Source organism: Cherax quadricarinatus, chromosome 60 (genome assembly GCF_038502225.1).
Source record: "Cherax quadricarinatus isolate ZL_2023a chromosome 60, ASM3850222v1, whole genome shotgun sequence".
Lineage (NCBI taxonomy): Eukaryota > Metazoa > Arthropoda > Malacostraca > Decapoda > Parastacidae > Cherax > Cherax quadricarinatus.
Window position 1 is genome coordinate 7,713,173 of NC_091351.1, and position 21,929 is coordinate 7,735,101.

Genomic DNA, 21,929 nt, shown 5'->3' on the forward strand with positions numbered 1-21,929 from the left:
TAATGGTGATGTGCTCCTGAAGTCACTATAATGGTGATGTGCTCCTGAAGTCACTCTGTAATGATGTGCTCCTGAAGTCACTCTGTAATGGTGATGTGCTCCTGAAGTCACTCTGTAATAATGATGTGCTGCTCCTGAAATCACTCTGTAATGGTGATGTGCTCCTGAAGTCACTCTGTAATGGTGGTGTGCTCCTGAAGTCACTCTGTAATGGTGATGATATCAGCAAAGACAAGCACCAGCTTGTGACATCAACAGACGAGACACTAGTCAATTATACCCAACGTATCGTCATTTTATTACGTCAGCTTTCCGACGTACTTTACGTTAACAACTAGACGCTTCCAGCGGACCTAAAATCCTGTTGTCTTTAAGCTTAGTTTTAATTCGTCTAAGTTAGACACATGCATTAAAACGTATGAAAACAAACGTTAACCGGTAACTGTGATGCGTCTCTTATGAACGAGGGAAAAAACAAACACCGTTGTAATATGAACGTTACTAAATCCTGTTGAGAGAATTGGCTGTCGTCTGAGTTCATTTGCAAAATACCCTTGTTGCCTTTGCAATGGAAATGTGACACAGCGGCTGTCTGTTTAGGGCGGAATGGTGTGTAATAATGCAGGTGTGTAGCAATTGCCTGTACTGGTGTGGGAGTTGTGGGTTATTGTGTGTATGGATAGGTGGGGGAGGATCTGTGGGTTGTCGTGTGTGTGGGGCTGTCGGTGATGTGTCGTGTGTGTGGGGCTGTCGGTGATGTGTCGTGTGTGTGGGGCTGTCGGTGATGTGTCGTGTGTGTGGGGCTGTTGGTGATGTGTCGTGTGTGTGTGTATGTGTGGGGTGATGTCGTGTGTTGTAGTGGTGGCATTCCACAATGCCACCACTACAACTCTACCACTAGCTGATGTAGTGGTAGGGTTGTAGTGGTGGCATTGTGGAATGAAGGACTGGGTGGCTAACTTATAGTAGTGGTGGTAGATGTGTGATGGGTGTTGTGTGGTGGGTGTTGTGTGGCGGGTGTTGTGAGTGTTGTGTGGTGGTTGTTGTATGGTGGGTGTTGTGCGGTGGGTGTTGTGTGGTGGGTGTTGTGTGGTGGGTGTTGTGTAGTGGGTGTTGTGTGGTGGGTGTTGTGTGGTGGGTGTTGTGTGGTGGGTGTTGTGAGGTGTGTGTTGTGTGGTAGGTGTTGTGAGTGTTGTGTGGTGGGTGTTGTGTGGTGAGTGTTGTGTGGTGAGTGTTGTGTGGTGGGTGTTGTGTGGCGGGTGTTGTGAGTGTTGTGTGGTGGGTGTTGTGTGGTGGGTGTTGTGTGGTGGGTGCTGTGTGGTGGGTGTTGTGTGGTGGGTGTTGTGTGGTGGGTGCTGTGTTGCGAGTGTTGTGTGGTGGGTGTTGTGTGGTGGGTGCTGTGTGGTGGGTGTTGTGTTGTGTGGTGAGTGTTGTGTGGTGGGTGTTGTGTGGCGGGTGTTGTGAGTGTTGTGTGGTGGGTGTTGTGTGGTGGGTGTTGTGTGGTGGGTGCTGTGTGGTGGGTGTTGTGTGGTGGGTGTTGTGTGGTGGGTGCTGTGTTGCGAGTGTTGTGTGGTGAGTGTTGTGTGGTGGGTGTTGTGTGGTGAGTGTTGTGTGGTGGGTGTTGTGTGGTGGGTGTTGTGTGGTGGGTGTTGTGTTGCGAGTGTTGTGTGGTGGATGTTGTGTGTGTGTTGATACTAATGCTGGTATTGAGTTTAAAAGTGCAGCAATGGATAGAAGATAAAATATGCCCATTACCAGGCCGCCCACAACCCTTCCCAGGCTGCCCACCGTCCTTCCCAGGCTGCCCACCGCCCTTCCCAGGCTGCCCACCGCCCTTCCCAGGCTGCCCACCGCCCTTCCCAGGCCGCCCACCTCCCTTCCCAGGCCACCCATCATGCACGACTCTCCCACAAGAAAATAGACCGCTAATGCCTTCCCCTTGGATAAAATGGGGAAGATAGAGAAAAACTATCTTAAGCAAGGTTACTTTTGAATTAAGCAACTCTCTCTCTCTCTCTCTCTCTCTCTCTCTCTCTCTCTCTCTCTCTCTCTCTCTCTCTCTCTCTCTCTCTCTCTCTCTCTCTCTCTCTCTCTCTCTCTCTCTCTAGCACAATGCAGCTCCGCCCTCCCCTCTTCTCCCTCACCCCTACCTCCCTCCTGCAGTCTTTCTCCTTCCCCTTTTCCAGCACACCACCCCTCTCTCCCCCTCCCTTCCCCTCTTCCCTAGCGCCGCCTCCGTAGGTCTCGTTATCATAATCAATATGGCCAACGATCACCCTTACTGCCTCCCTCCTCCCCCTCCCCCTCCCCACCTTTCCTCGTCCCCTCTTCCCCCTCTCCTCGCCTCTTCTTCACGCCTTCCATCCTCCTCGCCATCTTCCCCCTTCCCCTACGCCCTTTACAAGCCTCTTAGTTAGGTCTCATTAACGCCCTTCCCTCTCTCTCTCTCTCTCTCTCTCTCTCTCTCTCTCTCTCTCTCTCTCTCTCTCTCTCTCTCTCTCTCAAAACTTCATACAACGATTCTAAATAATAAATAAAAAATCCTAAGTGAAGAGACGGACCAAGAGCTACGGTTCAACCCCCTGCAAACCTAAATAAGCAGTTACAGTGTGCTCCCACGTACTAACAACTGTACGTTCGTGGGAGTACGTGGAAGAAGCAGATAGCAAATGATGGAGGCCATGAGCAGGGAAGCACTAATGTCCTTACTGAGACCAGTGAAGCTTGTCTCTTCCAGTACCTACATCCAGTACCTACATCCAGTACCTTCCTCCAGTACCTACATCCAGTACCTTCCTCCAGTATCTACATCCAGTACCTTCCTCCAGTGCCTACATCTAGTACTTTCCTCCTATACCTACTTCCAGTGCCTTCCTGTACGTACATCCAGTACCTTCTTCCAGTATCTACATCCAGTACCTTCCTCCAGTACCTACATCCAGTACCTTCCTCCAGTACCTACGTCCAGTGTCCCCGTACGTACATCCAGTACCTTCTTCCAGTACCTACATCCAGTATCTTCTAATATCTTCCAGTATCTTTTTCCATTACCTTTGTCCAGTACCTTCCTCTAACACCTACGTCCAGTATCTTGTTCCAGTACCTACATCCAGTACCGACATCCAGTACCTTCCTCCAGTACCTACATCCAGTACCTACATCCAGTACCTTCCTCCAGTACCTACATCCAGTACCTTCATCCAGTACCTTCCTCCAGTACCTACATCCAGTACCTTCCTCCAGTACCTACTTCCAGTACCTTCCTCCAGTGCCTACATCTAGTACCTTCCTCCTATACCTACCTCCAGTGCCTTCCTGTACGTACATCCAGTACCTTCTTCCAGTATCTACAACCAGTACCTTCCTCCAGTACCTACATCCAGTACCTTCCTCCAGTACCTTCCTCCAGTACCTACGTCCGGTGCCCCCGTGCGTACATCAAGAATCTTCTTCCAGTACCTACATGCAATACCTTCTTCCAGTACCTACATCCAGTATCTTCTAGTATCTTTCAGTATCTTTTCCATTACCTTTGTCCAGTACCTTCCTCTAGCACCTACGTCCAGTATCTTGTTCCAGTACCTACAGCCAGTACCTTCTTATAGTACCTTCCCCAGTACCTTTGTCCATTACCTTTGTTCGGTACCTTCATCTAGTACCTACGTCCAGTACCTTCTTCCAGTATATACGTCAGTACCTTCTACCAGTACCTACTTCAATACTACATCCAATACCTTCCAGTGCCTACGTCACTGCCTTCTAGTACCTACGTCAGTACCTTCTTCCACTACCTACGTCAGTAGCTTCTTCCAATACCTACGTCAGCACCTTCTTCCAGTACCTACGTCCAGTACCTTCCAATACCTAAGTCAGTACCTTCTTCCAATACCTATGTCAGTACCTTCTTGCAGTACCTACATCCATTACCTTCTTCCAGTACCTACTACTACTACTACTACCACCACCACCTCTTCCTGCCTATACTTAGCCGTCCTGCCCCACTTCTGGTTAGTGTGACTTTGTAAATGGTCCAAGTCGGACCGAAACCTCGTCGTAAGCTTCTCTCTTTTATGTGCGGGTTATTAGTGTATCCAGTACCTACGTCAGTACCTTCTTCCAATGCACCCTATTTTTATCATATCAATACTGATAAACAATACCGACACGTTAATGAATAAGACACATGAGCAACACCTGGGTATCTCCAGTCAATTACAAGTAAACATATCACTGGAGACAGTAGAAGTAGTAGTACTGAGGTGATCAGTCACTCAAGGCTTAGTAGGTGGTGGTCAGTCCCAGGCTTGAGGGACTGACTACTTACTACCAGGGCTTGAGAGACTGACCACTTCCTACCAAGTCTTGAAGGACTGACTACCTCTTACCAAGGCTTGAGAGACTGACCACTTCCTACCAAGTCTTGAAGGACTGACTACCTCTTACCAGGGCTTGAGAGACTGACCACTTCCTACCAAGTCTTGAAGGACTGACTACCTCTTACCAAGGCTTGAGGGACTGATCACGTCAAACCTGCTTTTACTCCAGTGTTGTATTCACCTGTATTCCACTGAAGAAGCCTGTTGTGCTGGCGAAACGTTTCGGTAATGAAGCTTCCCAAGTGATACACATGTCTCTTACTCACCTCGCCATGTCTTTATTTTTCTATTGTAATTTTATTTCGGAATTCTCATTATTATCTTATTAAAATCACGTAATTCTGAATTCTACTTTCTTGAAGTTACTTTAAGTTCAGTTGGGTTTAGTTAAGTTAGGTTGTTATGTTAAGTTAGATTTGGTTACATCAGGTCACATTTACTCACTTAAAATATACGTATTTTTCATCATTCAAATCTAGCTAGAATATTCATTTTTGAGGGGGAGAGGGAAAGAGGGGAGGATGGGTATATGGGACAGTGGTAGAAGAAGGAGGGGTAGTGAAGAGGGGTTGAAGGAAGAAGCGTTAGGAGGGAGAAGATGAAGGGAAGAGAGGTAGTGAAGGAATAGGGACGAGGCATTGAAGGAAGGAGAGGTGGGGAGGAGAAGAGAAGAGAAGAGGAAGAGATCCGGGGAAGAGGGGGAGGCTATCTTTTTTTTTGTTTACTCCAAGCTTTCAAGATTTTTTTTCTCTCTGGCCAGTGGCACCTCCGATTGGCACTCTTGCTCTTAGTGCCACTCAGGTAGGCATTGTTTTGGTGTCTGATATTCCCTCTGAGTGGCACTTGTGTGGAAGACGTGATTGGTTCAGTTATTCAAGAAAAGGCCTCTCTATACGCATCTAAATGATTGGCACTGTATTCAGTTAAATGATTGGCACTGTATTCAGTTAAATGATTGGCACTGTATTCAGTTAAATGATTGGCACTGTATATTCGGGGTATCCCTGATGTCACTGGTACTCAGGGACATCTCCGGCACTGTTCCTTCACTCATTATAAATTCTGAAACATTTCCAGAGTCTTCTGTCCGTTGTCGAGGCTTTCAGAACATTTTGCAGTGGCTCACGGCTATTTCTCTGTCTCTCTCTCTCTCTCTCTCTCTCTCTCTCTCTCTCTCTCTCTCTCTCTCTCTCTCTCTCTCTCTCTCTCTCTCTCTCTCTCCTTTTTTTTTTACACAGGGTTTGACAAGGATAAGGATCCCTAGCTTTATTGACAAACTATTTACAGGTTAAGGATTCCTAACTTTATTGGCAAGCTAAGAGCTGTTACCTACATCAGCTCTCTTTCTCTCTCCCTCTTTCTCTCTCGCGATTGTCTCATGGTATCTCAGGGCTGTCTTTCGTAGCTGTCTCACGGCTACCTCCCACGATTTCCTCTAGCTATCTCGTGGGGCTGTCTCGCGACTCAGTTCAGCAGTCTGGCGGCTCTTTTTCTATCCTATCTCTACACCTCTTTTTAGTATCATACCTCTCTCTCTCTCTCTCTCTCTCTCTCTCTCTCTCTCTCTCTCTCTCGTGACGCTTCTATGTCCAGATGTTCTCCTTCTTTTGGGTATAATGTGCGTCTAGTATGCTGTAAGGACGTCCTTAGTGGATTTTTTGTTAGTGTAAATGATGTGTATAGGATGTCTGGCCTTAGTTTCAAACAGATATAACCTCAGGTACAGTTGGAGGTAGCTAACGAGACGACACAGCTTCTTAGAGAGGAGAAGATGAAGTTTTATCTCAGGAAAATGGGAGAGTATGCCAACCCCAATGATTGAAATCTGGTCTGCAGGGCAGATTCGACGCTGCTGGTGTTTTTTAATAGCAAAATTTGATGCAACAGCAGTGTGTTGTTGCATTATTCCATATGACAGCTAAATGTTGGGAAAAAATCTGCCTAAGTTTCCACTGTTATATTTCATTACGTAAGATGATTTCAAAAGTATTCTTAAAAATATGTCAGTCTGAGCTGGGAGACTTCAGTAGGCAATGTTGATATCGTCTAGAAAGTTGAAGAAACTGGCCTCGAGACTGCCAATTCCTTCGATGTATTTCCGGACGAATGTGGTTCGGCCATCGAAATCCACACAGTGAAACCCACTAGGAAGGGTATGAATGTTTGTGCACTTGGGAATTTTCGGATAAATTGATAGACTGGGCATTGTTTAACGGGACTTGAAATGGGAGACAGTGGGTGTATTTTCCTTGAACCTGATTGGAAGATATAGTTAGCAAGTTAGGAAACATCACGACTCTTAAAAGTGATTAACTCTACCTGCATCAGTGCTGGAGGAAATGATGTTTGCAACCGTAGGAGAGAGGACCTACTTATCAGATAAAGAAGAGCAACAGATATAATTAAGAAGAAGGGAGGATCCCTGTCGTATCTGGGATTATGCCACGGAGGGGTACTGGCAACAAATAGTTGTCCACAGCAATTGGTGTTATTTGCTGACTGGGGCCATTTATTGATAACTGGAATTCATTCTACTTAAGAAATGACGTATACGTCGGGGACTGGGTCCATCTTTCAAAGAAAAGCGGCAATAACTAGCTCATGGCTGTTGCCACAGTTTATTGGGTTTTATACAAAAATTATTTAAAAAGTGTGTGTGTGTGTGTGTGTGTGTGTGGAAGGGGGGTGAAATATGATTTACGCAAAATGCATTTGAAAAATAACTTTTAGCAAGACGATAAAGTAAAACATTCAATAAACACTATGAAAGCCTAATATATCCAGAAACATAGGGCAGTGATAAAAAGAATGGTAGGATAAACAGAGTAAGAATACAGAAGAAAAGCTTTGTCGTCGTATATTTCAGAAGCAGTCGTAACGCTAGGTATAAATAAAAAAAAACCTGAGATTAATCGCAAGTACTAAAAACTCGATATTAATTGCAATATCCGAAATATGATTTAATTTGGAGACTCGCCACTTGGCCGTCGTATGCCTCGTACAAGGATTTACGTTGTTCCACAGACATAGCAAGAAAGGGATTGAGTAGCTGTTTATATCAGAGAAAACATGAACTGTTGCTTCGAAAATTATTTAAAATCTGAAGGAATTGATTCTGCATGTGTTTAGTTGGAATTTTTTGAAGGGGACACAAACCTGATCCTAAGTGTTCAGAACCGACCCACTGACCTGGCCCCTGAGGGAGATTTCTTTTGGGGGACTAAAGTATCAAGGCGATAACGAAGGGAATTTTAGTTTTAGCTATTTTGACTAGAATTAGTTGACTGGGAATTTAGAATCCAATGATATTCAAAAAGTAGTCCTGGATTGTTTGGCGAAGCAGTTTGTAACAAAACCAACCAGAGGGAGTAACTTCCTTGACCTAAATTTGACAAACAAGAAGACCTTAGTAAATATTTTAGATATCCAGAAAGAGCTTGAAGCAAGTTATCAAAAATCAGCTACAGTTAATATTAATTTGTAGTATGTTGTTAAGGATAATTCAGTATAGGTTTCAGCTATTCTCTTTGAAGATTATAATGGGCTTATGGAGCACCTGTCTAACACTGACTGGGATAATCTGGCTTGCGATTCTATCGTCGAAGATCTCACAAATAGTAGTGTAGAGATTATGTTTTTTTTTTTTTTTTTTTTTTACATTTCTGTGACTATACGCTGTTGTAGGTGCTGGAGAATTGAGGGTGTAAGATGAGTCGTTGTTGTAGTGTGGGGGAGAAGGGGGAAGTTGTAGCACTTCCTGAAGTTGATAGTCAGCAAACTCAGCTACACTGCAGTAGTTATATCTACTTACGTGTAATACAGCAAGAGTGTTTGCTGACCATTTACCAATACAAATGCTAGGCGAGTCACGTGTGAGAGTGAAAATCTAGATACACGTTGATGGTTTCGGGGGTCATTGACCCCTACAGCCGCTCTCAGAAACATGCTTCATACCTAACGTTTCTTTCTGTACTTCCTGTGAAGGGCTGCAGCTGCATGTTAAAAGATGTGATTGTAAGAGAAAAATCCAATAGTCTTCACGAGAGAAACTGATAAGTTCTTTAAGTCATTTCCTGATCAGTCGGCTGTGATTTCTCCAAATTGTTGCAAGGACCACCAATCTGACTGATTACAGTCCTGGTCTGGGTCCTTACATCAAGGGCATTAAGCCCTTCACCCCTTGACATCAGTAACGAGTAGGTAGACTGATAGACTAAGGCAACGCAGGATCTACATACATTCATCATGTATATCAGTGGTGCTACATACTGGCAGGTATATAAATAAGACATACTATGCGTTTTATGGCATATTGCCGAGGAGACGTTTCGCCCACCAGAGAACTGATGAAGTCCTTGGTGGACGAAGCATCTTCTCAATAAAATGCCATAAACTGCATATTGTAGTTTGCTTTAACACAAAAAGCTCAGTTCCCACTCTTGTATCTAACATTTGCAAAGTTTTGCGGCCGCCTAGTGTGTGCAGTATCTAGGCTGTCATAGATGTTACGGCGTCCTCGACTCCACCACCACCAGTAGCCTGCCTTAACAGACACAGGATCGAGGATGGACTCCACCACCACCAGTAACCTGCCTCAACAGACACAGGATCGAGGATGGACTCCACCACCAGTAACCTGCCTCAACTGACACAGGATCGTGGATGGACTCCACCACCAGTAACCTGCCTCAACTGACACAGGATCGTGGATGGACTCCACCACCAGTAACCTGCCTCAACTGACACAGGATCGAGGATGGACTCCACCACCAGTAACCTGCCTCAACTGACACAGGATCGAGAGTGGACTCCACCACCACCAGTAACCTGCCTCAACAGACATAGGATCGAGATTTGACTCCACCACCACCTGCCTCAACAGACAGAATCGAGGCCACTACTGACACTCAGTGACCCACACGAGGTTTACCTCTTAGTGAAATGTAATCTTTCTTATGTAATGATTCTCCGAGGAAACTCGACCTCAAGACATTTCTATTTTTTTTTGGGGGGGAGGGGGGGTATATTGTCTTTTGTGAAAAACGACAATCACTGGTAAACGAGAAAGAAAGATTTGATGTTTATTATCCAGAATCAAGGCTTCAGTCTCCACACTGGGTTTTACACCTAAAAAAAAAATTATTTATATAAATTTATCGGCCGGTTTCATTAGTGCTTTTTTTTAATATTAAGATTTAAATACGGTTTACGTAAAGATTGATTTTTGTCTGGTATTACTTGCTTTACCTCAGAGACCTGGAAGAAGTCCGCCAGAAGCGGCAGGTCGAAAAAGACAACTTTTGAGACAGACAGAGAGAGAGAGAGAGAGAGAGAGAGAGAGGAGAGAGAGAGAGAGAGAGAGAGAGAGAGAGAGAGAGAGAGAGAGAGAGAGAGAGAGAGAGAGAGAGAGAGAATATAAAAAAAATGAGCCAACAGAATTTAATTCCAATTATTTTGAAATTCTCGAGGCGGGCTAAATCCTGTCTCGATGGGGGAGGGTATTGGGTGATGGTGGATGGGCATTGGTGGGAGGGGGCGGGAGGGACACATACACAGTAGGGAAGAGGTAGTGGGCAGAGTCGGAAGGAAAGGATTGGGGATAGGGTTAGCGGAAGGAAGAGGAGGAGGACGGGGCTAGTTAGGACGAGTCGGGAGGGGGGGAAGGGAGAGAGGAGAGAGGGGGAGCCTCAAAAATTAATTTACCAAAGCATTCTTCTCATTAAAATTTCGGGAAACTTTTGCTGGGCGCGGAGCCCCCTCCTTCCCCCTTCTCCTTCCCTCACAGAACGCCCTCTCCCCCTTCCCCGCAGAACGACCCCCCGCCTCCCTCTCCCTCGTATATAATATGAGTTCCCAGGCTGCATTCTTATCGTATATAATCTCTTACACAACTTTGGTAATTTTGCAGCATGAAGGAAGGCGCTGGTGAGACCCCAACTAAGTTTTTCTTTCACGTCTCTCGCATTTCTTTCATCTTTATTCTCATTTCTTATTTAGATCTTCGGCTCAGAAAACGAGATTTACTGGGCAGGTGATATCTTCCTCCAGCCATCCATAACGTATATATATATATATATATATATATATATATATATATATATATATATATATATATATATATATATATATATATATATAATTATTATTATTATTATTATTATTATTCTTTCTTCTTTCAACACACCGGCCGTATCCCACCGAGGCGGGGTGGCCCAAAAGGAAAAACGAAAGTTTCTTCTTTTACATTTAGTAATATATACAGGAGAAGAGATTACTAGCACCTTGCTCCCGGCATTTTAGTTGCCTCCTACAACACGCATGGCTTACGGAGGAAGAATTCTGTTCCACTTCCCCATGGAGATAAGAGAAAATAAAGAACAAGAACTAGTAAGAAAATATTAGAAAACCCAGAGGGGTGTGTATATACATGCTTGTACATGTATGTGTAGTGTGACCTAAGTGTAAGTAGAAGTAGCAAGACATACCTGAAATCTTGCATGTTTATGAGACAGAAAAATGGACACCAGCAATACTACCATCATGTAAAACAAATACAGGCTTCCGTTTTACACTCACTTGGCAGGACGGTAGTACCTCCCTGGGCGGTTGCTGTTTACCAACCTACTACCTATTATTATTATTATTATTATTAATTATTATTATTATTATTGGTTCCTATGCGACCCATTGGGGTCACATAGGAAGCGATGATCTTTTACACCAATGAAGTTAAGGAGCCGTTCTTAATTTCTTGAATTAAGAGCTCAAGAGCATGAAAAACCAACGAGATGCAGTAAGTAGGGGGGAGAAAGATTAAGAGAAGGACTGCTTCCAAGTGGCTTCCATCTTGTAATGACGGAATTAAAGGCGAAGAGACGGGAAAAACTAAAACCAACTCGGCCCAACACGAGCCTTTAGACGCGAATTAAAACTTGGAGAAATTCCCCCAAACTTCTTTCGCTTATTAGATTTAGCTAGCAGTGTGAAGAAGAGGCTGTTTTGACGTCTAATTAACCAAACTACTTCTCTCGATCGATACGGCCTTGGTTACTGGTGGTGGTGGTGGTGGTGCTGGTAATTCTGGTGGTGGTTATATTGTTGCTTGCTGCTTCATGTGGTGGTGGTGGTGGTGTTGGTGGTGATTTTTTTGGTGGTGGTGAGGCTGGTTCTGATATTGAAGGTTCTAGTTCCTACTGATTCTGGCGCTGATGCAGTGGTGGTGGTAGTGGTGATAGTGATGCTACTGGTGCTACTGCTGCTGGTTTTGATGTTAATGCTGTGGTGTGTGTGCTACTTTTGTTGTTGTTGTTGCTGGTGATCGCATTAGTGGTGGAGTTTCTGCCGCTTCCCCCCTTTCCTCCCCTCCCCTTCCTCCATCTAAGCTATGGTCAGACTTCTTAAAGAGCGGCGTTCAACCCAGTTTAAAGACTTGGAGAGGGGGCTGGAATTAGGCCAGCTTCCACACACATATAATGCACGGAAAGAAGAGAAGCGGTAAATAGCCGTGACAATAGAGTTACACAGCCACTGCCCTACTTTAAATGGAGGAGGATAGATGCCTGAGCGGCCATCCCCAACAGGCTGAAGAAACAAGAAGGAAATAATTTTCGTAAGTGCCTTAAAAGAGCGATTTTGAAATGGGTGTAACTGGCTCTGTTGTAGGTGTGTGTACACACACACACACACACACACATACACACACACACACACACATACACACACTGCTGAGTGCACTAAGTACTACAGTTAGTCAGCATCTGTCTCTCTCTGGCCAAACTTTGACTCTCCCCTCTCTTAAAACCTTCTGTCTCTGAGCGCCTCGTTTCATCTCTCCCAGCCGTCCCTCCCTACACTTCCTGTTTCCGGCATTTTCCTCTTCCGTAAAAAAAGTGCCAAAAAAAAAAATTAAATGAAGCCGCTAATTTAGCCAACAATGTAAGAGAAGAGATCTGTTACATCTTCTGCTTTTCTTTTGCTCCCGCCATTACAGCTTCCCCAGATTACCTGGGTGTGTTGAGTTGCCAACTCTCTTATCCCTGTTTCTCTGTTTATCAAGTTGGGAAGTCAATCCATCATTGTTTCCAAGTTACGCAAGATAAATTAGACGCAACTTATCGGCAGCCCAGGTAGATCACACACACCTCCAGCCTCTGTTCTTTTAGCGGTAACCGCCCTGCGCGGGAAAAAAAATGGCGGGGGGTAAAAAAAAAAGCGCACCAATTTTACGAAGATATTTTTGGCGGGAGTTTGTGTTTTCTTGTCGCACGCTTCACGGCTCCATCGTGCACCCTGATATGTCCGGAAGCCACTGGGGCGAATTCCAAAGGATTTTTGGACAGTTCTTTGTGTTCTGAAATGCTTTTGCTGCGGGGGGAATGTATGTTTTGGTGCATATCTACGTATATTCGTCCGACTTTTGTGGAGGTCAGTGGCGCATATCGGGAAAGACAAAATTCTTTAGGCTTCTGGTGGTGTATTGCACGACACACTTTTGAGTTCTCCCGGCCACTTTGCGTGGATTTTCTTTCCTTTCTATTCTACAATATTATTCCTTCCACTGAACATCAGTACTTTTGAGGTCGTTGCTGATGATTACTCTGAAGGTCCTTCTTTTCTTCCGGATAATTTATATTCATTTTGGAGATTGTTTTAGAGGTGAAAAAGAGCACTGCAGTAGGTCTACTGGCCCAAGATAGTCAAAGTCTAACTCACATCCACCTACACCCACTCATGTACTTACCTACGTTGAAACTCGTATCCCACGTCTCCAACCATGTACCATAGTTGCAAAAACAACCACAGAACTTGTAGGATTTGAACTCATGGCAGGTAAGGGTGCTACTTTGGCTTGTTATCTACGTGTATGAATCTACTTTGGGATGATATCTACACTTACATTGCGTTATACGTGTCATGAATCTTTGTTATGCGATCTACACCTTATATTGCAATCAACACGGTACCTAACCTAACCTAACCTAGGTTAGGTACCGTGTTGATTGCAATATAAGGTGTAGATCGCAATGTAAGTGTAGATATCATTTTCCTTGTAGATAACAAGCCAAAGTAGCACCTAGGTAAGTGGGTGGGAATGGGAAGTTTTAATAACGACCTGCCTTGTATGGGCCAGTATGCCTGATGCAGTGTTTCTCCATTCTTATGCATATTACGATTTCGTAGTATAAACCTTGGTAACAGATACCAACAATATAGCCTAGACAGGTGTCTTCTTAACCTCTGATCATTTCTTAACCTTGATCACTTCAAGGTCCCAGGACCGAAATGTTTTCTCATAAATACGTCCTAGTGTTTCCTCACGCATCTTTGTAAACCATTACGATTTGCCATTACGAACTAGGCACAGGTTATCTAAGCGACAGAGAGATATTCGTAGATGTCAGTTGTATTTAGACCAGACTATACACGTCCTGAAGCCCTCTAAAACGTTTTACCTTAAACAGTTTCATGAAGCGGCAGCAATATTGATCTAAACGTAACACTTGGATGGCACAGGACTGAATATGTATGTGAGAGTGCGTGATTGTATGCACATACGTGTGTGTGTGTGTGTGTGTGTGTGTGTGTGTGTGTGTGTGTGTGTGTGTGTGTGTGTGTGTGTGTGTGTGTTTTGGTGGTCAAGTGTCCACGGTTTAGTGGTTTGCGTAAATTCATGTATGTGTTTACAGTGTATATATGTAATGGTGCGCTTGTGTTTGTACATCTCTAGTGATGTGTCCATAACTTTTTTGTTTGCTCTTACTCTTTCATCCTTTAACCTCTCTCTCTCTCTCTCTCTCTCTCTCTCTCTCTCTCTCTCTCTCTCTCTCTCTCTCTCTCTCTCTCTCTCTCTCTCTCTCTCTCTCTCTCTCTCTCTCTCTCTCTCTCTCTCTCTCTCTCTGCTTGTGTCTGTCTGTCTTTCGTTGTACATTATGTCCTTGAAATTTTATTGATAAAGCCACTGGATGGCGAAACGTCTACAATAAAGATACCCCGATGTTGCACAGGTCTGGTTCTCTCTCTCTCTATCTCTCTCTCTCTCTCCAACACACAGACCGGAAATATGTCATATACCTTGAATATCTGAATTATTGAACCTGGTTTGAGCGATAGCCTGAATATTACACGTGTCAAGCCTAGCGTATAACTGCTGTCACCACATTTGCTGCCTCAACACTAAGCTAATATTATCTGGCCAGAAGTGACTTAACGTGTATTTGTTTTGCTTTCGTTTGTATCCTGATACGTTAAGCTTCTGTGACCTATGTACTGTACCGACTTAGTCTTTTTATATGTTAAAAGTGCGTGAGCTGATGCAGGAGTGATTTAACACATTTTTAACTGGTGATTTGGTTAATTAAAGCTTGACCTTATATAGTCTTCATTAAATGTCCCAAGTGGCTCGTCATTAAAGTTTTTGGACTCGTTTTTATTCCTGTACAGTAGTGGTGATGATATCTGGTAAATATGGCGTAGCACAAAAGCTGTAATGTCTTAGCTGGAACAAATCACAGCTAACTTCTAATCTGTGGGTCAGCTGTGTGACAGACACCTGAAGACAGATACAGGCTGCTAGTTCTGTAACTTGTGTCTTAGTCCCCGTATTTGTTCGCAATACGCCACTTTCCCCAACAGATGCCTATAACAGGTAATGCCTCTTCCGATTGGCTTTAAATTTTCAAAACTGGTGCATCTTAGTGGAAGGTTCAAATTAGTTTTGATATGTATTAGTGCCAATTTGCCATTTCTGTTGAGAAAATTGAGATACCGGTTTCTACCCAATAACTTGTAAATACCTCTTCTGATCGGTTAGAAATGCCGCACTCTGTACTATTTCTTGTTCGTGCACTGAAAAAGACGGGGTCGAGCTTATGGGAAACGGAGATACCTTTTACGGATCGCGCTAACGCAGAAACGCATCTAGTTACTTATAGGTTAGTGGGAAGAATTAAACTATAAGGGTTATATAACGCCTGGGGAATAGTAATCAGGTTTGACTCGTTGAAGAGGAGCGTAGCATCGAGTTAAGGTAAATCTTGTTCTTGTAGGAGACGAGTAAGGAGCAAAGTGAGGAGTAATTTAGACCTGTTCGTGCAGGAGACTAGCGAAGAGTAATTTAGTTTTGTTCTTGCAGGAGACGAACGAAAAGTAATTTAGTCTTGTTTTTGCAGGAGACTGCTGAGGAGGACACTGCAGGAGGAAGCAGCGACGCCTCCCACAACGGCCCGTCACTCCCATCCGGCTTGAGTCCTGCCATGGCTGCTGCAGCTGCTGCAGCAGGCGGTGTGGGCGCCCACACCCTCCTCCAGCAGACCATGAGTCAACTGCTACGGCCTTCCTCCCCACGGGTTGACCTGCCTTCATCCCCGCCTTCTCTAGCTCATGGGTCAGAACCTCCGCGGCCTCTCTACTGGGGTGCCCACGACCTTCGTCAGGATCACGACCGCCAGGACGCCCACTCCCCAGGACTCGATCCTTCCAAGGTTAGTTCTTTTTTTTTTTTTGGTTATATGCTGGTTTATTTTCCTCTTTGTATCAGAACTCCCACACCCCACCATTTTCCATCCCCTAATGTGTGTCAGAACCCCCACACCTTACCTTTCTTCACCCTAACTGTGCATCAGAACCCCCAACCCACTTTTCTTCAACCTCCCCCCCCCACCTCCCATCAGTCTCTCCACTCCGTAGACAACATCGTGAGAACAACGATCCTGGACTTCGTGAAGGCTGACTCTTGTAGACGGTGTGGTCGGATCAGCGGTAACACCTTCAGGTAAGCCAGCTAGTGGAGAGGTTGTCAAACTGAATTAAAAATTCTAGCGGACGGAGGATCGAGTCTTCCCACTCCTTGCGTTGTCGTACACGGGTTTAGCGGATGTTGAGGGGTAATCTACAAGAAGTCCTCAGCTCCAGGCTGGGTTTATTCGCATCAGTCCTCCGAGCATCGCTGTCTGTGACAGAAGCGTGACTTGTCTCGCGGTTCAGAGAATGAACGACTGCTGTTTTCACTTTTTAGTCAGTACATCGTTTTCCTTCATTCATTTTGGCTTTCATTCCATTTGGAGTGATTCCTTCTCACTTCCTCAGCAGTGCCCCCCCTCCTGATGTTTTCCTCAGTAGTGACGTTCAGATCCCTCAGCAGTGACCTTCCTCAGATACCTCCCTCAGCAGTGACCTTTCTCAGATGCCTCCCTCGGCAGTGACCTTCCTCAGATCCCTCCCTCAGCAGTGACCTTCCTCAGCAGTAACCTTAGTTAGATTCCTCCCCAGCAGTGACTTCTCGCAGCAGTGACTTTCCTCAGATTTCTCCCTCAGCAGTGACCTCCCTAAGCAGTGACGTTTCTCAGATCCTTCCCTCAGCAGTGGCCTTCCTCAGATCTCTCAGCTTCCTCAGCAGTGACCTTCCTCAGATTCCTCCCCAGCAGTGACCTCCCTCAGCAGTGACATTCCTCAGATTTCTCCCTCAGCAGTGACCTTCCTCAGATTCCTTCCCAAACAGTGACCTTCCTCAGATTCCTCCCCAGCAGTGACCTTCCTCAGATTCTTCCCCAGCAGTGACCTCCCTCAGCAGTGACATTACTCAGATTCCTCCCCCAGAGGTGACCTCTCTCAGCAGTGACCTGTCTCAGATACCTCCCTATACCTTTTCTTGTTTCTGCTTTTCTCTTCATCACGCTCTTCTAACTTATCAAGTTCCTCTTCCTCTCCACATCTCTCTCTCATTTTTTCTTCTAAGTACATCACCTCCATTCACGTTCAACTTTCTCTCTCTCGCTCTTTCTCTCTCTCTCGCAGAGAGCCTTCTGCTTTTTAACTCTAGATAATACACCATTATCTACAGTCTATATAGAACTAGACAGACAGCTCTCAGCAGACAGCATTTGTCCTATGCTATCTGCCATGCCCACGTTCTTGCATGTTATCTCTCTCTCTCTCTCTCTCTCTCTCTCTCTCTCTCTTTCTCTCTCACTCTCGCTGACGGAAGTAACACAGAAACTAACTTTCCCAGGAGACCAGGAGAGCACTCATAAGAAATTGCTTGCAGTTCTTTCCTTCTCCATTATAAAGGAGAAGTGAGTGGTCTCCTCGCCATAGTTCTCCTGTGTCGAACTTGGTATAAATTTCCCTTTCTCTAGTGCCGTGTGTGTGTGTGTGTGTGTGTGTGTGTGTGTGTGTGTGTGTGTGTGTGTGTGTGTGTGTGCGCGCGCACCGCTCCTAAGTTCAAAATGATGCTGCCTCCCTTCCTCTCTCTACTGCTGCTGCATCATCATTAATCATCATCGTCATGGTCAATCATCATCAGTAATCATTATATATCAGTTACTATTTTTGTACATAAAACACACATATTTATTTCTCATGATCACAGACGTAGCTATTAACAGCAATCAGGGCTTGATCAGAGGAAGGGGAAGTCAGTTCAAATTCCTCGGATCAAGAGCCTTTCACTATCGAGGTACCCCCCTCCCTTTTTTTGAGGTGCCAGAAGAAAAGGATGAAGTTCTTACTCTAATACTGGGACGGTGCCAGCTAGGGAAGGTGCTAGCTAGGGAAGGTGCTAGCTAGGGAAGGTGCTAGCTAGGGAAGGTGCTAGCTAGGGAAGGTGCTAGCTAGGGAAGGTGCTAGCTAGGGAAGGTTCTAGCTAGGGATGGTACTAGTTAGGGAAGGTGCTAGCTAGGGAAGGTGCCAGCTAGGGAAGGTGCCAGCTATGGGAGGTGCTAGCTATGGAAGGTGCCAGCTAGGAAAGGTGCCAGGTATTGAAGGTGCTAGTTATGGAAGGTGCCAACTAGGGAAGGTGCCAGCTAGAAAAATTGACAGCTAGGGAAGGTGCCAGTTAGGAAAGGTGCCAGTTAGAGGTGGTGCCAGTTAGAGAAGGTGACAGAAACAGTGCCAGTTAGAAAAGGTGCTAGTTAGGGGTAGTGACAGGGAAGGGGCCAGTTAGCGAAGGTGCCAGTTAGGGAGGGGAACTGGCAGGGCAGTGCCAGGATGGTGACACCACCCACTCCACCAAGCAAACACTCCCACGCACGCACGGACGTGCCCAGAGTGAACCACCAGGAACAGAAATGTCCTCATTTCCACATAATCATCAGCAATACGTGGTACAAGAACTTTAGCAAGGAGGGGAGGAGGGGAGCACGTTGGTCTGAGACCTGAAGGAACTTTGGTGAAGGGGTTGGGGAACAAGTTAGTCTGAAACCTGAAGGAACTTGGGTGAAACGGTTGGGGAACACGTTGGTCTGAAACCTGAAGGAACTTGGGTGAAAGGGTTGGGGAACACGTTGGTCTGAGACCTGAAGGAACTTTGGTGAAGGGGCTGGGGAACACGTTGGCCTGAGACCTGAAGGAACTTTGGTGAAGGGGCTGGGGAACACGTTGGTCTGAGACCTGAAGGAACTTTGGTAAAGGGGCTGGGGAACACGTTGGCCTGAGACCTGAAGGAACTTTGGTGAGAGGTTGGGGAACACTTTAGCTTGAGACTTGAAGAACTTTGAGTGAGGGGGATTTGATCTGAGACCTGAGGGAACTTGAGTGAAGTGTTGGGGAACACGGTGGTCTGAGACCTGAAGGAACTTTCGCAATAAAGGGGCGAGTGAAGACGTGTGTCTATGACCTGATAAAATTTGAGCTAGGAGGAGTAAGATGCTGGTCTGAGACCCTTAAAACATTCAGCAAGGGAGGAAGACGCTGGTCCGAGACCTGAAGAAACTTGAGCGAGGAGGAGGAGTAAGATGCTGGTCTGAGACCCTTAAACATTGAGCAAGGGAGGAAGACGCTGGTCCGAGACCTGAAGAAACTTGAGCGAATAGGAGGAGAAAGATGCTGGTCTGAGACCTCTTAAGACCTTGAGCAAGGGGGCGAGGAAGCCTTTCAGTCTCCAGGAACTTCTCGAAAGACTATTAAGAAATTGCAGTTTCGCTTCTTTGCCAACTTTTCGCTAATTTTCAAACTGGACGGAAGGTCATGCTACTGTGTGTGTGTGTGTGTGTGTGTGTGTGTGTGTGTGTGTGTGTGTTGCACCAGTGTCTCAAGACGACATGTTCAACTAATGTGACATTTTATTGTGGCAACATTTCGCTCCCCAGGAGCATTTTCAAGGCTTTACAATGTGAGTGGGGGGGGAATGGAAGGTAATCAGGTTTGATCCTAGGAAGGGGAGGGCAGCTGGAACTTCTACAGCCTGAATGTTACGCTCAGGGTGGGTTCACTCACTAGTCGGGGGAGATTTTTACCGTGGATGAGAATTGGTGGGTGATGGCGGGTGTCATTACGATGGCACACTGGTGGCACACTGATGGCATCAGTGGCACATAGGTGCCACTGTTGTTCTTAACCTCGCCATCCTCACCCGAAGATACAAAATGATCCAACGTGAACAACACTGAGAACATCGCAGAACTAGTCTTCCGTTGTGACATCGTTTCGCTCTGCGTAGATCTTTCATCAAGTTAGAGTGTGATTAAGACACATGTGCAGCTGTTGGGTATCTTTACTATTGAAACGTTTCACCTACACAGTAGGCTTCATCAGTCAGTACAGAGGAATGAAAATGGTGTAATCAGTCCATCAACCTTGGACTGATTACATCATTTTCATTTCACTACTACACCTTCTACTTCAGTATTTGACTGAAGAAGCCTACTGTGTAGGCGAAACGTTTCAGCAGTAAAGATACCCAACAGTTGCACATGTGTTTTCATCATCAGCTTGTCGGTATTTTGTACCATTTCCAACATAAGTCAGAGAGTGACTTGATACCTACACAGAGCGATACGTTGCTCCAGTAGTACCTTGTTCTATCATGTGTTTATATTTTTCAGACCCAGAGCCTTTTTTGCTTTCTTCCAGAGTATTTTTATTAAATTTATGCCAACCGCTGACACCGTGTAGGTAATTCAGAACCGATGGTGACTCGATCCTATGTCTGCTAATTGCTCGGCAGAACGCCAACAGATAGACAGCATTTGTTATTATATAGCATTATTAGAATAATGCTATATAATACCGATAAGACAAGGAATTTGTTGCATGTGCAACTCCTGAGTATCTCTGTTTAAAGACGTTTCGCCAACCAGTCCCTCAGTCTTGAAGGACAGTGCACGGAAGACGGTGGAAGAAGAAAGAGGTAATCAGTCCCCTAGCCTGCAAGCCAGTGTTCCGTACCTTAGTATCGAACCCTGGCTTCCAGGTCGAAGGATTGAGTACCTCGTCTTCCATTGTCTTCGTAAATCGTCTCTGTATTGAACTGTTAAAGTCACTGGTTGGCTAAATGTCTTAAAATAAAGATACCCAGGTGTTGGATATGTGTTTAATCCCTCAGAATTTAAAATTCTTGCCCGTGCTTAGTGATTTTCTCTCGTCTTGAGCTACGGCATACTCATCCTTCATGCAATTAGTGGTTTCAACTCTTTTTTGCTCCTGGAACCTCTTCATTATCATTACCTGGTCATTAGAACCGAGACAAATCCTCAAACGTAATCCATTCGTCAATAAATGCTTTCCAGCATAGCGTCTCGTGTCGGATTACCCGGCCCGGAGAAATCCTGCCTCGTTTTGCTGGGATTAACAGACACGAGATAATTTTTTATTAATGGATCCCTTAGATTTGATATGACAATTTCCTGACTACGAAGCGATTACCTTTTTTATCCGGTGATCTGCGTGTTGAGGTCGGGGCAGGAAGAGAACTAGATTCCTCTCAAGAGATATTAAGGACGTCACAACCTTGATATTTTTTTGTTGTGGATAAGCGTAGTAACCGAAATGACGATTCAGGCACATGGATAACACTTGGACACAACAGATTTTTTCAGTCGATACAGATGAGCGTGATGTGATAAGTCTCTCAGCCTTGGTAGTAGGTAGTCAGTTCCTCAAGTCTGAGACTGACCATCACCTACCAAGGGTAACTAACTGATCACTTCAATACTACTGCTGAGAAATGGTATGGTGATACCCACAAGACGTGGAAGAAAACACATGTGTACAGTTTAGAATATTAGAGAAACGTTTCCAATAGATGTTCTGAACTGTACACGAGTGTTTTTTTCCACATCTACTTCTACCGTTCCCAGTGTCAAGTTCGTCTTTATTTGACTGATGAAGCCTGTTGGCGAAACGTTTCGCCAATAAGCATACCCGAGTGCTTCACACAAGTAAAAACATAAGAAAGGAGAAACACTGCAGCAGGCCTGTTGGCCCATACTAGGCAGGTCCTTCACAATCCATCCCACTAACAAAATATTAACTTGTGGGTAATGAATGACATCAGTGATATGACAGTAGCCGAAATGGTTTTAGAAGGGACGGGATTTTGATGCATCTGGTTGGCTGGTGAGGATGTGACATCTTAGGACTGTGACTGGCTGTTGTGGATGTTATATCTGAGCGTTATGATAGACTGGTATGGATATGATTGGTTGGGGTGGATGACATCTGAGCGTTGTGACTGGCTAGTGTGTATGTGGCATACAAAGTTTCTGATTGGCGAAGTTTACACTTGACTCCTGCAACTGATTGTCGTATAAAATTTTTTATATGTACATCTTTGTTCTG

The 21,929-nt window shown here is 45.1% G+C and overlaps 1 protein-coding gene across 6 annotated transcripts in view; it reads left to right on the forward strand.

The window, feature by feature from the left end:
* Window positions 1-21,929, forward strand: part of dati (datilografo) — a 1,344,633-nt gene that overhangs the window by 601,547 nt on the left and 721,157 nt on the right. For all 6 annotated transcript variants that reach the window (XM_053784635.2, XM_053784636.2, XM_053784634.2 and 3 more), the window contains exon 3: window positions 15,545-15,856. In XM_053784635.2, coding sequence (XP_053640610.1) covers window positions 15,545-15,856 — 312 coding nt within the window. The remainder of the gene's footprint in view (window positions 1-15,544; window positions 15,857-21,929) is intronic.